General features: G+C 48.7%; 1 protein-coding gene across 3 annotated transcripts in view; it reads right to left on the bottom strand.

Annotated features, from left to right (window-relative positions):
• Window positions 1-223: 223 nt before the first annotated feature.
• LOC141162670 (uncharacterized) overlaps window positions 224-21,269 on the bottom strand; it is a 381,745-nt gene continuing 360,699 nt past the window's right edge. For all 3 annotated transcript variants that reach the window (XM_073649017.1, XM_073649018.1, XM_073649020.1), the window contains 3 exons: window positions 19,559-19,578; window positions 13,500-13,767; window positions 224-1,461 (listed from right to left, as the gene is read on the bottom strand). In XM_073649017.1, coding sequence (XP_073505118.1) covers window positions 1,277-1,461; window positions 13,500-13,767; window positions 19,559-19,578 — 473 coding nt within the window. In that variant the 3' untranslated portion in view covers window positions 224-1,276. The remainder of the gene's footprint in view (window positions 1,462-13,499; window positions 13,768-19,558; window positions 19,579-21,269) is intronic.

Here is a 21,269-nt window from a genome sequence, read left to right as displayed (position 1 = left end):
AGCCGCTGTGGATCTGCCGGCAGTGAACGGCCCCTCATCTTCCTCTTTGGCTCAGGACTTGTGGTGGGATTCGCATCCGCTCTCTGTTTGTCGGTGGATTTCCACAGTCAGCGGGCTTTAGCGGTGGCCGTCACACTTGTTTTTATATTTGTTAACCCATTAACGCTCCTATGAGACCACCCATATACACTGATTGCGCCACGTATCCTATTATTGCTGACTTTATATATATATATATATATATATATATATATATATATATGGGTGGGATATGACTGACATTTAATTGTCCTAAGGCTGCCACCTTGTGTTCAATGCTACTAAGACGTACTAACATATGGGGGTCCCCTTAGTGACCCCCAATGCATCCTTTTATAACCTGAGATATTAGAATATAGCAGCAGCTGCCGGCTGTACACTACAGCTTACACCAGTCACCATCGGTGTTGGCAGCGACCATGGCCGTTGAACCCCTAAGATGCTGCCGTCAATAGTGACTAGGGCATCCAGATAGTTACCAGAGTGTGGGGGCTTCTTCTTTAACCCCATCGGCACCCTGAGATCATGATCGGGTGGTCCTGATGGTTGCAATGGCAATTCACGGGCAAGTAACGGCCTTCGACTCTACCGGCTACAGGGGTCTGTTCAGAAGTTTTAGGTGGTAGAAATAACATTTTTCATTCCTGTCATTCCACTTTGCATTAATTCCTGAAAAGCACCTGAAGGGTTAATAAACTACCTGACAGCAGGTCTGAATATGTCGACTGATTATGTTTTTAAATTGATCTCACTTTTTGGGGATTTTAGGACATACAGGTCCCCAAAGTCATTGCAAAACTGAATAATAATCCCTAAAAAAATAAAGTTTTGTAAATTTCCTTGAAAAAAAAAAAAACGAAAAATTGCTGCTAAATTTTAAAGCTTCTAAAATGCGAATAAAATAAAAGACATTTTACAGACGGCGCTGGAGTAAAGCAGAGATGAGGGAAATGTTGATTCTTAGTCTGGTCTGACCGTCTGGATTATAGGGGGAAACAGTTAAAGCTTGAAAACTGCAAATTTTTACCAAAATGGGTGATATTTTTATAAATTTAAAAAAAAAATAAAAATTTCGACCTAAATATACGACCAACATAAAGTACAACGTGTCACGAATATATAATCTCAGAATCACTGGAACATGTTGAAACCTTCCAGAGTTATTGCCACATAAAGTAACAGCAGATGAGAAGCGTTTGTCCCGGTCACTACGACGAGGAGGATTCTCCACGTCTTCTCAATGTAAGACTTTTCTAAGTGCGTCTTTCGCTCTCCTCTTCTTCTCCTCCGGTGATGCGCTTCGCACAAGGATCAGATCCTGAGCGAGGTCCTTTATTTTGGGCTGTGACCCGAGAATGTGATCCCTCATTGTATGGTCAGCGTCATCCAGATCATCGATCACCACAACCACGTTCTTCTTTCCTGTAGGAGATCCCAGAAGAGAATTACTCCAGCTCGGTCCACAAATGTCGCATCATGTGCCGAGAACAGAGATGGGGGAAGAGATCTAGTTAATCTATTTCATAAGAATTTCACTTAATCGTTTGGATTCTAATGAATCCGAATTTTTGGATATTTCATTTGCAGGAATCCAAGAAAATGGCGGCCGGTCAATGTCAGTCTGATGGGTCATGAGGGGCCGGAAGGGGAAACAAATAACCAATTACAACCTCCTTGGCCCATCCAAGACCTGTCCCATTGCCCCGTTCACCCAGTCCTGCAGTCGCTCCCTGGTCACCTTCTTCTCACTCCAGGTCTTCCAGTGGATGCTGAGGCCGACTATGCCCCAGACATCCAGGAGGTGCGCGATGCTCATCATTGCTCGAAGACCCCAATAAAAAGAGTGAAAGAGTAGCAGAGGAAGCAGCAGGGAGCGACGTCGGAGGGACGAGGAGAGGCGAGTACTGATAGGTTATTGTGTTTTAGCCAGTTCCATACAGATTGGATTCACATAAAATATATTGATATAAATATAATTTCCCCACCAAAATTGAGTGAGGCTATAAGCGCACGTTCAGGATTTGATTGCAGAAAATTCTGCAGTGTTTCTGCATCTCTTGGCAGTAAAAATGCTGTGGAAAAAAGGCGCATTTTGCCACGATTTTGATGAGTTTTTGATGCATTTTTGTACATCAATGATTGCTTTTTGGAGCTAAATAAAGATATTTGAAACAAGAAATGTGGGACATTGCTTTAACCTTTGGATTACCATCAGCCTGGGTTGAGTATATTGGTTAATTTAAATGATTAAAGAATCTGTCTGTTGTATTTCAAATAAAGTGTTTACTCTGTGTCTGTGTGTTTATTTAACTCTTTACTTTACTTTAATTAGCTTTTAGTAATGAAAGTGTCTGATTGACACCTTGTCATCACCAAACAAAAGGACTATGTGTCAGCTAATCCCATATACCCAATCTCATTAACATTTCCATTCATGTAATTTCTGGGGCAGCTGAGAGCCGCTATTTTTAGCCTAGGCAGGTAAACGTTCCCTGGCTATTAATAACAGCTCACAGCTGTTTCGTTAGCTGCTACATTGCCCTGATCAGCAACAAGCAGTGCTTTGGATGCAGCGTATTTTTGTGAAAACTTGTGGATCCACCGCATATAATGACGCTTCAATCAGTCAAAATCTGCAGCAGAGACTAGCATGTCTGCTACAGAAATTGACATGCTGTGGGCGAGTTTGGGTACATTGCCACGATCAGGAGCTGCTGGAGGTTTGAAGCTGTGCTTATACAGCATCAAACCCGCAGCGTCCAGATGTTACAGCAAAGTGGATGGGAATTCTAGAAATCCCATGTCCACTATGCATGCATCTAAGGCTGTGGTTCACCCGCAGACACTGACATGCAATGCGTCTTTCAGTACCGTAGCATGTCAAATTATCTTGCGGTAGTCTCCGCAACAGGAATTTGACCACTAAAATGTATTGAATGTGGTAAATCCGCATGGTTCAGTGAACACATGAGCATTTACCTGCGTTCAATAGAATGCAACGTTTTGGATGCAGCAAAAATATGCTGCATCCAAAGCACATTGTGGGCACATAGCCTAAAATTAAGAAAAAAAAATGTCTCCCACATCATTTTTATAACCAAGCAGAGGGAATGTCGACCGCTGGGAGCTGATATTAGTTGCCAGTGAAGGGGCTATTAGCCAACAATGTTCTCTGGCTATTAATAACGGCCCACAGCTGTTTGCTTAGCCTTTACTGGCTAGATTACAGGGGGACCCCAGAAAAAATTTACATAGGGTCCCCTTATAAATTGTAACCAGAAAAGGCTAAACAGGAAGCTGCGGGCTGATATTAACAGCCAGGGAAGGTGTAATGGATACTGGCCTCCTCTGCGGCTAATAATATCACCTCTCAGCAGTCCCAGAAATGGTGCATCCTTAAGATGCGCCAAATCTGGCACTTGGCCTCCGGTATTCCCACTGCCGTGTAGTGATGGCGAGTGGGGTAATAGGGTTGGGGTTCATGTCAGCCTTGTACAGTATTGATGGCTGACGTGAAGCCCAGGTTAGTAATGGAGAGGCATCTATAAGACGCCCCCCATTACTAACCCCGTAGAAAAGGGTTTCAATGCTTTTTCAATAAAGACAGGGCCAGAATAAAGTTTTTTATTGAAATAAAATGACACACGGTTTTAATAATTATTTTATTGGTCTCCCAATCCCCGAATCCCTCGTCTCTTGAAAAAAATAAAAATAAAACACAACCATATCCCTCACCTGTCCGCTGTCATGACGTAATCCAGATAGTCCCACAGCGATCCGGGTCAATTCTGCAGCAGCCAGATCAATCACTGATGTGACTGCTATAGAAGACAGCACAGTATACACTGATATGAGTGTAAAATCAGTCCTGTTAGTGTACATGGCTGTGCTGCAGGCTGAGTTCACGTGAGGTCATCAGCTGAAGATCAGTTGATCAGTCCCGGTGACCTCACACTGCATCAGTACTGCATGGGAACATTCGTGAGAATATTCCCACACAGCACCAGTGCCGTAAACTGATGTCCCGGAGCCCTCAGCTGATCTTCAGCTGATGAACTCACGTGAACTCAGCCTGCAGCAGCGATATACACTGCCAGGAGTGAGTGCGCTCCCATAAGTGTACCACCAGGATGATTGGGTCACCGGAGAACACTGGCTGGATGCCGGGGGACGTGAGAATAGTGTTTTTTATTTTAAATAGATTTTTACTTCTTTTTTTTTTACGTAGTAGCCGCACAGACGCCGGCTCGGCTGAGGAGACTACTGCTCCCCTCAGCTGCGCCGCTCTCACTGTTATCAGCAGGAGTGGAAGTCGGATGATGGGAGAAGTAGTCTTCTTCCTCGGCCCGGGTACCATTCTTTGTGCGTTTTTGCTGTGCAGAAACACTACAAAAAATGGACACGCTGCGTATTTTAACACAATGACAATCCTGAGCGGAAATTTCCACATCATGTGCACAGCATATCAGGATTGTCATTGCATTGGCTGGCAGACGGATTACCTCGCGTTTTTGGTGCATTTCCGCTCAGAAAAAATGCAGCGAAAACGCATCAAAAACGCACAGTGTGCACATAGCCAGAATCAGCGCGAATTGTCACAAGACTCGCTGAACTCTGATACTGAACAGATCAAAAGAACAGCAGATTTTTCTCTTTTAGGGTTTTCAGGGATAACGGAAAACTTTGGATCTCTTGTGATTGTGCCCCCTTGAGTGCGGGGTGTCCCATAGTGTCCTGCTGATATCATCTACAGCTGCGGAGTCCTTGGCTCACAGCCGCGGGGTCTGGGAGATCAGGAGCAGCACAATGTTGTTGCTTTTTTGCAAATTGGACATATATATTTTTTACAAACAGAACATAGTTTGAGTTAATCAAGTGCTGCCGACCATGTACTGACATATAATGTCCGGGAGAGAAGAATTGGGCAGTCTGAATGGAAACAAAGAGGGGTCTGGAGGGAGGACACTGAGAGGGGTCTGGAGGAAGAACAGAGAGAGGGGTCTGGAGGAAGGACAAAGAGAGGGGTCTGGAGGAAGGACAGAGAGAGGGATCTGGAGGAAGGACAAAGAGAGGGGTCTGGAGGGAGGATAGAGAGAGGGGTATGGAGGAAGGACAGAGAGAGGGGTCTGGAGGAAGGACAGAGAGAGGGGTCTGGAGGAAGGACAGAGAGAGGGGTCTGGAGGGAGGACAGAGAGAGGGGTCTGGAGGAAGGACAGAGAGAGGGGTCTGGAGGAAGGACAGAGAGAGGGGTCTGGAGGGAGGACAGAGAGAGGGGTCTGGAGAGAGGACAGAGAGAGGGGTTTGGAGGAAGGACAGAGAGAGGGGTCTGGAGGGAAGACAGAGAGAGGGGTCTGGAGAGAGGACAGGGAGAGGGTCTGGAAGGAGGTGGACAGATAGAGGGTTCTGGAGGGAGGATAGAGAGAGCGGTCTGGAGGGAGGACAGAGAGAGGGGTCTGGAGGGAGGACAGAGAGAGGGGTCTGGAGGAAGGACAGAGAGAGGGGTCTGGAGGGAGGACAGAGAGAGGGGTCTGGAGGAAGGACAGAGAGAGGGGTCTGGAGGAAGGACAGAGAGAGGGGTCTGGAGGGAGGACAGAGAGAGGGGTCTGGAGAGAGGACAGGGAGAGGGTCTGGAAGGAGGTGGACAGATAGAGGGTTCTGGAGGGAGGATAGAGAGAGCGGTCTGGAGGGAGGACAGAGAGAGGGGTCTGGCGGGAGGACAGAGAGAGGGGTCTAGAGGGAGGACAGAGAGAGGGGTCTGGAGGGACGACAGAGAGAGGGGTCTGGAGGAAGGACAGAGAGAGGGGTTTGGAGGAAGGACAGAGAGAGGGGTCTGGAGGGAAGACAGAGAGAGGGGTCTGCAGGGAGGACAGAGAGAGGGGTCTGGAGGGAGGACAGAGAGAGGGGTCTGGAGAGAGGACAGGGAGAGGGGTCTGGAAGGAGGTGGACAGGTAGAGGGGTCTGGAGGGAGGATAGAGAGAGGGGTCTGGAGGGAGGACAGAGAGAGGGGTCTGGAAAGAGGACAGAGAGAGGGGTCCGGAGGAAGGACAGAGAGAGGGGTCCGGAGGAAGGACAGAGAGAGGGGTCTGGAGGGAGGACAGAGAGAGGAGTCTGCAGGGAGGACAAAGAGAGGGGTCTGGAGGGAGGGCAGAGAGAGGGGTCTGGAGGGAGGGCAGAGAGAGGGGTCTGGAGGGAGGGCAGAGAGAGGGGTCTGGAGGAAGGACAGAGAGAGGGGTCTGGAGGAAGGACAGAGAGAGGGGTCTGATGGGAGGACAGAGAGAGGGGTCTGGATGGAGGACAGAGAGAGGGGTCTAGAGGGAGGACAGAGAGAGGCGTCTGGAGGGAGGACAGAGAGAGGGTTCTGGAGGGAGGACAGAGAGAGGGGTCTGGAGGGAGGACAGAGAGAGGGGTCTGGAGGGAGGGCAGAGAGAGGGGTCTGGAGGGAGGACAGAGAGAAGGGTCCGGAGGGAGGACAGAGTGAAATTTCCGGAGGGAGGACTGAGTGAAGGTTCCGAAGGGAGGATAAAGAGAAGATTCCGGAGGGAGGACAGAGAGCAGGGTCCAGAGGGAGGCCAGAGAGAAGGTTCCGGAGGGAGGACAGAGAGACGGGTCTGGAGGGAGGACAGTGAGAAGGGTCCGGAGGGAGGACAGAGGGAAGGTTCCGGAGGGAGGACAGAGAAAAGGGTCCGGAGGGAGGACAGAGTGAACTTTCCAGTGGGAGGACTGAGTGAAGGTTCTGGGAGGAGGACAGAGAGAAGATTCCGGAGGGAGGACAGAGAGAAGGGTCCGGAGGAAGGACAGAGAGAAGGTTCAGGAGGGGGGATAGACAGAAGGGTCCGGAGGGAGGACAGAGACGAGGTTCCGGAGGGAGGACAGAGAGAAGGGTCTGGAGGAAGGACAGAGACGAAGTTCCGGAGGGAGGACAGAGAGAAGGGCCCGGAGGGAGGACAGAGAGAAGGGTCCGGAGGGAGGACAGGAATAGTGGTCTGGAGAGAGGACAGGGAGAGGGGTCTGGAGGAAGGACAGTGAGAGGAGTGTGGAGGAAGGACAGGGAGAGGGGTCTGGAAGGAGGACAGAGAGAAGGGTCTAGAGATGGATAGAGGGGTCTGAAGAGACACTGATGAGTCTGGGGTGGGCATAGAAAAGTTTGAAAGGGATTGAGCAGTTTGGAAAAGGCCAAGATGTCTGACAGCAGCTTCCTTTACTCTTCTCATTGAAAACACATGAGATTGCAGCTGGATAACTATATAAGATGTATGGAAACCTCAAGACATTCGCTCTTAAAAAGTCTGAAGGAGAAATGCTGCAGCTCCTCATCACACATAGACATTGCTCTCCTCCTCACAATCCTCCATCTCTTACCCAGTCTGGAGGGGAGATACTTCAGCTCCTCATCACACATAGACATTGCTCTCCTCCTCACAATCCTCCATCTCTTGCCCAGTCTGGAGTGGAGATACTGCAGCTCCTCATCATACATAGACATCGCTCTCCTCCTCACAATCCTCCATCTCTTACCCAGTCTGGAGTGGAGATACTCCAGCTCCTCATCACACATAGACATCGCTCTCCTCCTCACAATCCTCCATCTCTTACCCAGTCTGGAGTAGAGATACTGCAGCTCCTCATCATACATAGACATCGCTCTCCTCACAATCCTCCATCTCTTACCCAGTCTGGAGTGGAGATACTTCAGGTCCTCATCACACATAGACATCGCTCTCCTCCTCACAATCCTCCATCTCTTACCCAGTCTGGAGTGCAGATACTGCAGCTCCTCATCACACATAGACATTGCTCTCCTCCTCACAATCCTCCATCTCTTACCCAGTCTGGAGTGGAGATACTGCAGCTCCTCATCACACATAGACATCGCTCTCCTCCTCACAATCCTCCATCTCTTACCCAGTCTGGAGTGGAGATACTCCAGCTCCTCATCACACATAGACATTGCTCTCCTCCTCACAATCCTCCATCTCTTACCCAGTCTGGAGTGGAGATACTGCAGCTCCTCATCACACATAGACATTGCTCTCCTCCTCACAATCCTCCATCTCTTACCCAGTCTTGAGTGGAGATACTTCAGCTCCTCATCACACATAGACATCGCTCTCCTCCTCACAATCCTCCATCTCTTACCCAGTCTGGAGTAGAGATACTGCAGCTCCTCATCACACATAGACATCGCTCTCCTCCTCACAATCCTCCATCTCTTACCCAGTCTTGAGTGGAGATACTTCAGCTCCTCATCATACATAGACATCGCTCTCCTCCTCACAATCCTCCATCTCTTACCCAGTCTGGAGTGGAGATACTGCAGCTCCTCATCATACATAGACATCGCTCTCCTCCTCACAATCCTCCATCTCTTACCCAGTCTGGAGTGGAGATACTGCAGCTCCTCATCACACATAGACATCGCTCTCCTCCTCACAATCCTCCATCTCTTACCCAATCTGGAGTGGAGATACTGCAGCTCCTCATCATACATAGACATCGCTCTCCTCCTCACAATCCTCCATCTCTTACCCAGTCTGGAGTGGAGATACTGCAGCTCCTCATCACACATAGACATTGCTCTCCTCCTCACCATCCTCCATCTCTTACCCAGTCTGGAGTGGAGATACTCCAGCTCCTCATCACACATAGACATTGCTCTCCTCCTCACAATCCTCCATCTCTTACCCAGTCTGGAGTGGAGATACTGCAGCTCCTCATCACACATAGACATCGCTCTCCTCCTCACAATCCTCCATCTCTTACCCAGTCTGGAGTGGAGATACTGCAGCTCCTCATCACACATAGACATCGCTGTCCTCCTCACCATCCTCCATCTCTTACCCAGTCTGGAGTGGAGATACTTCAGCTCCTCATCACACATAGACATCGCTCTCCTCCTCACCATCCTCCATCTCTTACCCAGTCTGGAGTGGAGACACTTCAGCTCCTCATCACACATAGACATCGCTGTCCTCCTCACCATCCTCCATCTCTTACCCAGTCTGGAGTGGAGATACTTCAGCTCCTCATCACACATAGACATCGCTCTCCTCCTCACAATCCTCCATCTCTTACCCAGTCTGGAGTGGAGATACTCCAGCTCCTCATCACACATAGACATCGCTCTCCTCCTCACCATCCTCCATCTCTTACCCAGTCTGGAGTGGAGTGGAGATACTCCAGTTCCTCATCACACATAGACATTGCTCTCCTCCTCACAATCCTCCATCTCTTACCCAGTCTGGAGTAGAGATACTGCAGCTCCTCATCACACATAGACATCGCTCTCCTCCTCACAATCCTCCATCTCTTACCCAGTCTTGAGTGGAGATACTTCAGCTCCTCATCATACATAGACATCGCTCTCCTCCTCACCATCCTCCATCTCTTACCCAGTCTGGAGTGGAGATACTCCAGCTCCTCATCACACATAGACATTGCTCTCCTCCTCACAATCCTCCATCTCTTACCCAGTCTGGAGTGGAGATACTGCAGCTCCTCATCATACAGAGACATCGCTCTCCTCCTCACAATCCTCCATCTCTTACCCAGTCTGGAGTGGAGATACTGCAGCTCCTCATCATACATAGACATCGCTCTCCTCCTCACAATCCTCCATCTCTTACCCAGTCTGGAGTGGAGGTACTTCAGCTCCTCATCACACATAGACATTGCTCTCCTCCTCACAATCCTCCATCTCTTACCCAGTCTGGAGTGGAGATACTGCAGCTCCTCATCACACATAGACATCGCTCTCCTCCTCACAATCCTCCATCTCTTACCCAGTCTGGAGTGGAGATACTCCAGCTCCTCATCATACATAGACATCGCTCTCCTCCTCACCATCCTCCATCTCTTACCCAGTCTGGAGTGGAGATACTCCAGCTCCTCATCACACATAGACATTGCTCTCCTCCTCACAATCCTCCATCTCTTACCCAGTCTGGAGTGGAGATACTGCAGCTCCTCATCACACATAGACATCGCTCTCCTCCTCACAATCCTCCATCTCTTACCCAGTCTTGAGTGGAGATACTTCAGCTCCTCATCATACATAGACATCGCTCTCCTCCTCACAATCCTCCATCTCTTACCCAGTCTGGAGTGGAGATACTGCAGCTCCTCATCATACATAGACATCGCTCTCCTCCTCACAATCCTCCATCTCTTACCCAGTCTGGAGTGGAGATACTCCAGCTCCTCATCACACATAGACATTGCTCTCCTCCTCACAATCCTCCATCTCTTACCCAGTCTGGAGTGGAGATACTCCAGCTCCTCATCACACATAGACATTGCTCTCCTCCTCACAATCCTCCATCTCTTACCCAGTCTGGAGTGGAGATACTGCAGCTCCTCATCACACATAGACATCGCTCTCCTCCTCACAATCCTCCATCTCTTACCCAGTCTGGAGTGGAGATACTGCAGCTCCTCATCACACATAGACATCGCTCTCCTCCTCACAATCCTCCATCTCTTACCCAGTCTGGAGTGGAGATACTGCAGCTCCTCATCACACATAGACATTGCTCTCCTCCTCACAATCCTCCATCTCTTACCCAGTCTGGAGTGGAGATACTGCAGCTCCTCATCACACATAGACATTGCTCTCCTCCTCACCATCCTCCATCTCTTACCCAGTCTGGAGTGGAGATACTCCAGCTCCTCATCACACATAGACATTGCTCTCCTCCTCACAATCCTCCATCTCTTACCCAGTCTGGAGTGGAGTGGAGATACTGCAGCTCCTCATCATACATAGACATTGCTCTCCTCCTCACAATCCTCCATCTCTTACCCAGTCTGGAGTGGAGATACTGCAGCTCCTCATCACACATAGACATTGCTCTCCTCCTCACAATCCTCCATCTCTTACTCAGTCTGGAGTGGAGATACTGCAGCTCCTCATCACACATAGACATCGCTCTCCTCCTCACAATCCTCCATCTCTTACTCAGTCTGGAGTGGAGATACTGCAGCTCCTCATCACACATAGACATCGCTCTCCTCCTCACAATCCTCCATCTCTTACCCAGTCTGGAGTGGAGATACTCCAGCTCCTCATCACACATAGACATCGCTCTCCTCCTCACAATCCTCCATCTCTTACCCAGTCTTGAGTGGAGATACTTCAGCTCCTCATCATACATAGACATCGCTCTCCTCCTCACAATCCTCCATCTCTTACCCAGTCTGGAGTGGAGGTACTTCAGCTCCTCATCACACATAGACATTGCTCTCCTCCTCACAATCCTCCATCTCTTACCCAGTCTGGAGTGGAGTGGAGATACTGCAGCTCCACATCATACATAGACATTGCTCTCCTCCTCACAATCCTCCATCTCTTACCCAGTCTGGAGTGGAGATACTGCAGCTCCTCATCACACATAGACATTGCTCTCCTCCTCACAATCCTCCATCTCTTACTCAGTCTGGAGTGGAGATACTGCAGCTCCTCATCACACATAGACATTGCTCTCCTCCTCACAATCCTCCATCTCTTACCCAGTCTGGAGTAGAGATACTCCAGCTCCTCATCACACATAGACATCGCTCTCCTCCTCACAATCCTCCATCTCTTACCCAGTCTTGAGTGGAGATACTTCAGCTCCTCATCATACATAGACATCGCTCTCCTCCTCACAATCCTCCATCTCTTACCCAGTCTGGAGTGGAGATACTGCAGCTCCTCATCATACATAGACATCGCTCTCCTCCTCACAATCCTCCATCTCTTACCCAGTCTGGAGTGGAGGTACTTCAGCTCCTCATCACATATAGACATTGCTCTCCTCCTCACAATCCTCCATCTCTTACCCAGTCTGGAGTGGAGATACTCCAGCTCCTCATCACACATAGACATCGCTCTCCTCCTCACAATCCTCCATCTCTTACCCAGTCTTGAGTGGAGATACTTCAGCTCCTCATCATACATAGACATCGCTCTCCTCCTCACAATCCTCCATCTCTTACCCAGTCTGGAGTGGAGGTACTTCAGCTCCTCATCACACATAGACATTGCTCTCCTCCTCACCATCCTCCATCTCTTACCCAGTCTGGAGTGGAGATACTCCAGCTCCTCATCACACATAGACATTGCTCTCCTCCTCACAATCCTCCATCTCTTACCCAGTCTGGAGTGGAGATACTTCAGCTCCTCATCACACATAGACATTGCTCTCCTCCTCACCATCCTCCATCTCTTACCCAGTCTGGAGTGGAGATACTCCAGCTCCTCATCACACATAGACATTGCTCTCCTCCTCACCATCCTCCATCTCTTACCCAGTCTGGAGTGGAGATACTCCAGCTCCTCATCACACATAGACATTGCTCTCCTCCTCACAATCCTCCATCTCTTACCCAGTCTGGAGTGGAGTGGAGATACTTCAGCTCCTCATCACACATAGACATCGCTCTCCTCCTCACAATCCTCCATCTCTTACCCAGTCTGGAGTGGAGATACTGCAGCTCCTCATCACACATAGACATCGCTCTCCTCCTCACAATCCTCCATCTCTTACCCAGTCTGGAGTGGAGATACTGCAGCTCCTCATCACACATAGACATTGCTCTCCTCCTCACAATCCTCCATCTCTTACCCAGTCTGGAGTAGAGATACTGCAGCTCCTCATCATACATAGACATTGCTCTCCTCCTCACAATCCTCCATCTCTTACCCAGTCTGGAGTGGAGATACTGCAGCTCCTCATCATACATAGACATCGCTCTCCTCCTCACAATCCTCCATCTCTTACCCAGTCTGGAGTGGAGATACTGCAGCTCCTCATCACACATAGACATTGCTCTCCTCCTCACAATCCTCCATCTCTTACCCAGTCTGGAGTGGAGATACTGCAGCTCCTCATCATACATAGACATCGCTCTCCTCCTCACAATCCTCCATCTCTTACCCAGTCTGGAGTGGAGATACTGCAGCTCCTCATCATACATAGACATCGCTCTCCTCCTCACAATCCTCCATCTCTTACCCAGTCTGGAGTGGAGATACTGCAGCTCCTCATCACACATAGACATTGCTCTCCTCCTCACAATCCTCCATCTCTTACCCAGTCTGGAGTGGAGATACTGCAGCTCCTCATCATACATAGACATCGCTCTCCTCCTCACAATCCTCCATCTCTTACCCAGTCTGGAGTGGAGATACTCCAGCTCCTCATCACACATAGACATTGCTCTCCTCCTCACAATCCTCCATCTCTTACCCAGTCTGGAGTGGAGATACTGCAGCTCCTCATCACACATAGACATCGCTCTCCTCCTCACAATCCTCCATCTCTTACCCAGTCTTGAGTGGAGATACTTCAGCTCCTCATCATACATAGACATCGCTCTCCTCCTCACAATCCTCCATCTCTTACCCAGTCTGGAGTGGAGATACTGCAGCTCCTCATCACACATAGACATTGCTCTCCTCCTCACAATCCTCCATCTCTTACCCAGTCTGGAGTGGAGATACTGCAGCTCCTCATCATACAGAGAGTCGGTCACATCAGTCACGTTCACCCGCCCTCGGTTCTTGCTGTGATACAGGATCCCGAATTTGCACTGAGAGACGACATCACGGAATCTGGAGAATCCATTGTTGGAAATGTAACATGAGTGAACAGACTGGATTTTACTGAAGTCCTGTGATTCCATCAGATTCTGCAGCCAGGAATATTCATTCTCCGAGGATCTGGAGAAGATCCCAACAGACTTCTTAAACTAACAGGAAAGAGAAATTCATGAATTATTCAATATACCCATAATAATGATCTGTTCATCAGAGGGGAGATTACAAAAATATACAAGAATCCCCAAAAAAGCACAATGACCCAAATCCCATCATGGCCTTTACAGCCGAGACAATGTTGGGAAAAAGAAGAGATTGTACAGCAACAACATCATCGTAATCATCACTATAATCAGCAGCATCAAATTGTCTCATTCTTTCACCGTATTGTCTTCATCCTTTTAATAAAGTGTTTTCCTCTGTAAGAAGGAATCACCATTGTAGTCACCATGATCATCATCATCTTCATCAGTATTGTTAATGTCTCCGTCATCACCACCATCACTGACTCTACACATTGTACTTGCCGATTGTCCAGACCATCTTGGCCCAAAAAGGTTGATGACTTAAGTAGACCTCATCCTAAAAAGGTAATTCCTAACAGGAATGGGGCAGGCGCTAAGTGTCCTTTTTCCCAAATCCTAATGTTGCTAAGTCTCTATTGTTATGTAGGAAGGACAGTGGGAATCCGCACTCCGAGGCTGATGGCGATCACGTTGGGGAGTGTCTCCTTCTGGTCTGATCCTCCTGCCCTTCTCCAGTGTAACATCCATAAATTGGGTTTGGCACAAAGTAGATACAAAGCTTCTTTCAACCCAGATGCAACATTTGGGCCAAACCGGGTCTTTACTCGGCTTGAAAATATCTTGTATATTCAACATGTTTCTTTGTCGCCGTTCTTAGAATCTGTCCCCAGATCCCAGTGAAGTCAGCAGCTCTTATAATGGAGATCATCGATGTTTTCATCAGATTTTCTGCTCTATGTCACAGCAACGTGTGCAACCAATGTCCCGTGTCATATAAGTATCTTTAGATAAACTCTTATGAACAATAATGTGATCCATGAAGATCTGACATCTCCGGGTTCTGGGAACGACCTTCAAGCTGCCATTTTCCCTCCTGACATCGGACTTTCACAAGAAACTCAGCTTTGTCACAGTTCGGCTATCAGCCGTCTGACAGATGAGAGAACGGATTCGCAGGATCCCGGATCAGCATCCAGGTCAGTACTCCATGACTGCCGTAAAGGAGCCGCGAGAACCACCTTTTACCTGATGGCATTCGCGGATCCTCTCTTGATTGGATGGCCTGCTATAACATCATCCCAGTGTCATAGCGCACACAAGATGTCGCCCCAGCCCTGCAAATCGAGAGAAGCTGAGGATGCCGTCAGGTAAGAGGCGATTCACAAGGCTGCCGTCCAGTGACCACAGATTACCGACTGGGCTGCAGAACCGAGGTCCTGAGAATAGATTGTCCCATCTCTCCCAGCAGATGTCACAGAGTAGTTAATATCTAATGATGGTTCGTTATTAAGGATGAAGAATTGATTCTAAATACGATGAATCTGATTAGAATTTTCCAAAATCCAAAGTTTCTAGCGAATTATAGGATTCAAATTGCAAGTCGGCTGCCATTTTGCTGGATCCATACAGGCCGTGGAAGAGTTAAAAAACAGCGAAAACTCATTCTCACCTTTCCCTGTGGGTTGTCCACTCTCTCTATGTTACCGGTCTCGGCTGGGCCGGGCTTTGCTCCCTTCCCCTATGGACGCAGCCCTTACTGTGCACCACATTGGGTTTGACAAGTTGCCCGGCATGCCAATGTGGCCTCATCTTCCAGTTAGACAAACCCCTGTGTCTAAGCTTTAGGACAGTCCTGTGTTCAGCTGCCATGTGAGTGATCTCTGTCAATATCCAGCTTCCTCTGTTGCCACTATCTCCTTAGACTTCTGTAACTAGCACCTAGAGCTCCACAAGACCAGCTGGGTAACCTATCGTTTGCAGTAAGCATCATGAGCTGACATTTAGAGTCTAATCAATGCAACCTTCTTCCATTCTTTAGACCAGCTGAATAACCCTCTCCTAGCTCTCAACAGGTTAACACATTGTTTGCTGTGCACATCACTAACTGATATTAGTAGAGGCTGTTTATTATTTTATTACTGCTGCTTCAGAGCTGCCATTTTCCTCGCCATATGCCCTCCAGTATCCGTGGCTTAAAGCATGTCCAGCCTTGCTTGTTAGTCTGCCATCTATCATAGTCACTAGTTTGGGTCCTACTATTCCATGTGACTCCCTGCCTGCTGCAACATCGCCCTCAGTCCGTGTGTCCAGCCTGCTGTGCCATTGCCCTCGGTCCATGTGTCCAGCCTACTGTGCCATCGCCTTCGGTCCATGTGTCCAGCCTGCTGTGCCATTGCCCTCGGTCCGTGTGTCCAGCCTGCTGTGTCATTGCCCTCGGTCCATGTGTCCAGCCTGCTGCAACATCGCCCTCAGTCCGTGTGTCCAGCCTGCTGTGCCATCGCCCTCGGTCCGTGTGTCCAGCCTGCTGTGTCATTGCCCTCGGTCCATGTGTCCAGCCTGCTGTGCCATTGCCGTCGGTCCGTGTGTCCAGCCTGCTGTGCCATCGCCCTCGGTCCGTGTGTCCAGCCTGCTGTGCCATCGCCCTCGGTCCATGTGTCCAGCCTGCTGTGCCATCGCCCTCGGTCCGTGTGTCCAGCCTGCTGTGCCATCGCCCTCGGTCCGTGTGTCCAGCCTGCTGTGCCATCGCCCTCGGTCCGTGTGTCCAGCCTGCTGTGCCATCGCTCTCGGTCCGTGTGTCCAGCCTGCTGTGCCATCGCCCTCGATCCGTGTGTCCAGCCTGCTGTGCCATCGCCCTCGGTCTGTGTGTCCAGCCTGCTGTGCCATTGCCCTCGGTCCATGTGTCCAGCCTGCTGTGCCATCGCCCTTGGTCCATGTGTCCAGCCTGCTGTGCCATTGCCCTCGGTCCATGTGTCCAGCCTGCTGTGCCATCGCCCTCGGTCCGTGTGTCCAGCCTGCTGTGCCATCGCCCTCGGTCCGTGTGTCCAGCCTGCTGTGCCATCGCCCTCGGCCCGTGTGTCCAGCCTGCTGTGCCATCGCCCTCGGTCCGTGTGTCCAGCCTGACCTGCGGCTTTGTGACTCCTCCTCACCAGGTGAGACTGACACTTCCTAGAGCACCAGCTCTGGTTCCAGTCGTCTCTCCACCGGTGCAGATGTGGCCTCATAACGAGTTATAACAACGTGAAGGCAGGGACAGGAGACGGGCAATCTGTTTATTAGGCTTTGGGTCAGGAAAGCTCAGGACCCAATATATGGCTTTTTTCCTGAAGACAAGGGGGTAGATTCCATTTGAATCAAATAAATTTGATGCAAAATCAATTTACTACCTGGATTTAAGCAAATCTGCTGAATTCAAAGTGCGGCAGATCTGCTCTACTCTCTTCATTAGGCTGATTAGGATGGATGCATCACACAACACCCACTACACATATAGGTAGAGGGAAAATAGAGTATAGACAAGTCATATTTTAAAAAATTTTTTCTTTATTTAATCCATTAAAAAGAATTATATTTAAAATTAAGCAGGAGGAAAATATTCAGCACCAGGGTTTATATATAGGTCTCAGTCCTATAGGATCAGTCAACACCAGTAAATTTATATTATTGCTGAGCTTAAAGCATATATTTAATCAATCACACAATCCAAGTTCCTTTCTCAAAAAGTGCAGCTGTTGATAAAGTGTCCAGTGCCATCTGCTGAAAACGTGCCTTACAAAGTTGTATAACAACAGACAAAAAGTGTCTAGTGCTAGCAGCTATAGTGATTACGAAGCCATATATAGGCTAATGATATCCCACTATCTATTGTGACACAAACTGAGCAATTCATATCTCCCTACAACACCTGGGCATGCTCCTGATGAGGCTGAGTATTGTGTGTGGCCTCCACGTACCTGTATGACCTCCCTACAATGCCTGGGCATGCTCCTGATGAGGCTGAGTATTGTGTGTGGCCTCCACATGCCTGTATGACCTCCCTACAACGCCTGGGCATGCTCCTGATGAGGCTGAGTATTGTGTGTGGCCTCCACGTACCTGTATGACCTCCCTACAACGCCTGGGCATGCTCCTGATGAGGCTGAGTATTGTGTGTGGCCTCCACGTGCCTGTATGACCTCCCTACAACGCCTGGGCATGCTGCTGATGAGGCTGAGTATTGTGTGTGGCCTCCACATGCCTGTATGACCTCCCTACAACGCCTGGGCATGCTCCTGATGAGGCTGAGTATTGTGTGTGGCCTCCACGTACCTGTATGACCTCCCTACAACGCCTGGGCATGCTGCTGATGAGGCTGAGTATTGTGTGTGGCCTCCACATGCCTGTATGACCTCCCTACAACGCCTGGGCATGCTCCTGATGAGGCTGAGTATTGTGTGTGGCCTCCACGTACCTGTATGACCTCCCTACAACGCCTGGGCATGCTCCTGATGAGGCTGAGTATTGTGTGTGGCCTCCATGAGCCTGTATGACCTTCCTACAATGCCTGGGCATGCTCCTGATGAGGTTGTGGACGGTCTCCTGTGGGATCTCCTCCTAGACCTGGACTAAAGCATCCGCCAACTCCTGGACAGTCTGTGGTGCAACGTGACGTTGGTGGATGGAGCGAGACATGATGACCCAGATGTGCTCAATCGGATTCAGGTCTGGGGAACGGGCGGCCAGTCCAGAGCTTCAATGCCTTCATCTTGCAAGAACTGCTGACACACTCCAGCCACATGAGGTCTGGCATTGTCCTGCATTAGGAGGAACCCAGGACCAACCGCACCAGCATATGATCTCACAAGGCGTCTGAGGATCTCATCTCGGTACCTAATGGCAGTCAGGCTACCTCTGGCGAGCACATGGAGGGCTGTGCGGCCCTCCAAAGAAATGCTACCCCACACCATTACTGACCCACTGCCAAACCAGTCATGCTGAAGGATGTTGCAGGCAGCAGATCGCTCTCCACAGCGTCTCCAGACTCTGTCACGTCTGTCACATGTGCTCAGTGTGAACCTGCTTTCATCTGTGAAGAGCACAGGGTGACAGTGGCCACTTTGCCAATCCTGGTGTTCTGTGGCAAATGCAAAGCGTCCTGCACGGTCTTGGGCTGTGAGCACAACCCCCATCTGTGGACGTCCGGCCCTCATACCACCCTCATGCAGTCGGTTTCTAACCGTTTGTGCAGACACATGCACATTTGTGGCCTGCTGGAGGTCATTTTGCAGGGCTCTAGCAGTGCTCCTCCTGTTCCTCCTTGCACAAAGGCGGAGGTAGCGGTCCTGCTGCCGGGTTGTATCCCTCCTACGGCCCCCTCCACGTCTCCTGGTGTACTGCCCTGTCTCCTTGTAGTGCCTCCAACCTCTGGACACTACGCTGACAGACACAGCAAACCTTCTTGCCACAGCTCGCATTGATGTGCCATCCTGGATGAGCTGCACTACCTGAGCAACTTCTGTGGGTTGTAGAGTCCGTCTCTTGCTACCACGAGTGTGAAAGCACAACCAACATTCAAAAGTGACTAAAACATCAGCCAGAAAGCATTGGTACTGAGATGTGGTCTGTGGGCCCCACCTGCAGAACCACTCCTTTATTGAGGGGGTCTTGATAATTGCCAATAATTTCCATCTATTGTCTATTCCATCTACACAACAACATGTGAAATTGATTGTCAATCAGTGTTGCTTCCTAAGTGGACAGTTTGATTTCACAGAAGTTTCATTTACTTGGAGTTATATTCTGTTGTTTAAGTGTTCCCTTTATTTTTTTGAGCAGTGTGTATATATATATATATATACATACACACACATTCACACATACATATATACATACATACATACATACACACATTGGTGAGAGCTGAGGGCAAAAAAAAACTTACCAAAACTCTTTTGCCATTGTCTGTTAATAAAATGAGAAAATAAGCGACAGGTCAGTGATGAATCAGGGAAAGTTTCCTACAGCTTTTATGCTACATAATATCCCTATAATACACGTATAATACACATAATACATATACATTACACAAAATATGTCTCCCAAAACTATAAGACCTATTTGAACATAGGAAGCCTGATCTACACAGGAGAAAAAAGTGTTCCCTCACAGCCTCCTGTACAGACTTCATGTCTGCTCTCCATCAGATAACCTACTTCAATTACCTGCTCACGGCAGGGGGTCATAGAGGAAAAAGGGGTCATATAGAGTGCTAGCTCTTTTTGCCTTTACAACAGTGATAAAGCCGGACTTTAACAGTCACTATGAGTGTGACACGTCCCCTCTCAAGAGACGGTTTAGAGATTAGTAGGTACAGAACAGGAACACTCGCGCTTTCTGATGTGTCATTGCTTCAAGGTCAAATTAGGTCAAATAAAGACAAAAGAGCAACATTGTCCTCACATGGAAAAAGAAAAAGATGTGGTCCACAGACCACTTAATGTTGAGGAGCCTGCATGGGACCACGACCAAGTCTCTCTTAGAAGAGGATCCAGTGTGATGTCAGCGTAGATCGATGTGCAAGCCCCCAGGGATCCCCGGCCGGTGGCTTTCCTGCTGCTATGCAAATCGTGTATAGGGAGTTAGCAGCGGCGTGTGACGTCACAGGTTCGCACAGGGACAGAAGCATCAACGTTCCGTACTATCCCTTATGCGTTTCGGAGATGTTCCAATCTCCTTCATCAGAGGGTGCTGTGCTGCCGCTATCCTATTCCTTTGTATGATCCATAAATGATCCATACAGCTGATGCATAATTTCACCCGTGACACCAATACAAATATCATTACAACTACCAATTTGACTAGGTTATCTAAAAACATAAATACTAAATGCAATCTGAGATATTTATATCATAAAAAATACATACATGTTAAATAACAATAAAAGTGCATACATTTTTAAACCACACACAGTACAGACCAAAAGTTTGGACACACCTTCTCATTTAAAGATTTTTCTGTATTTTCATGACTATGAAAATTGTACATTCACACTGAAGGCATCAAAACTATGAATTAACACATGTGGAATTATATACTTAACAAAAAAGTGTGAAACAACTGAAAATATGTCTTATATTCTAGGTTCTTCAGAGTAGCCACCTTTTGCTTTGATGACTGCTTTGCACACTCTTGGCATTCTCTTGATGAGCTTCAAGAGGTAGTCAATGGAAATGGTCTTCACTTCACAGGTGTGCCCTGTCAGGTTTAATAAGTGGGATTTCTTGCCTTATAAATGGGGTTGGGACCCTCAGTTGTGTTGTGCAGAAGTCGGGTGGATACACAGCTGATAGTCCTACTGAATAGACTGTTAGAATTTGTATTATGGCAAGAAAAAAGCAGCTAAGTAAAGAAAAACGAGTGGTCATCATTACTTTAAAAAATGAAGGTCAGTCAGTCCGAAAAATTGGGCAAACTTTGAAAGTGTCCCCAAGTGCAGTTGCAAAAACCATTAAGCGCTACAAAGAAACTGGCTCACATGAGGACCGCCCCAGGAAAGGAAGACCCAGAGTCACCTCTGCTTCTGAGGATAAGTTTATCCGAGTCACCAGCCTCAGAAATCGCAGGTTAACAGCAGCTCAGATTAGAGACCAGGT

The sequence above is a fragment of the Phyllobates terribilis genome, unplaced genomic scaffold, assembly GCF_046119375.1.
Source record: "Phyllobates terribilis strain yellow unplaced genomic scaffold, ASM4611937v1 Scaffold_9__5_contigs__length_417890890, whole genome shotgun sequence".
NCBI lineage: Eukaryota > Metazoa > Chordata > Amphibia > Anura > Dendrobatidae > Phyllobates > Phyllobates terribilis.
This window is presented reverse-complemented; position numbering and strand designations above follow the sequence as displayed.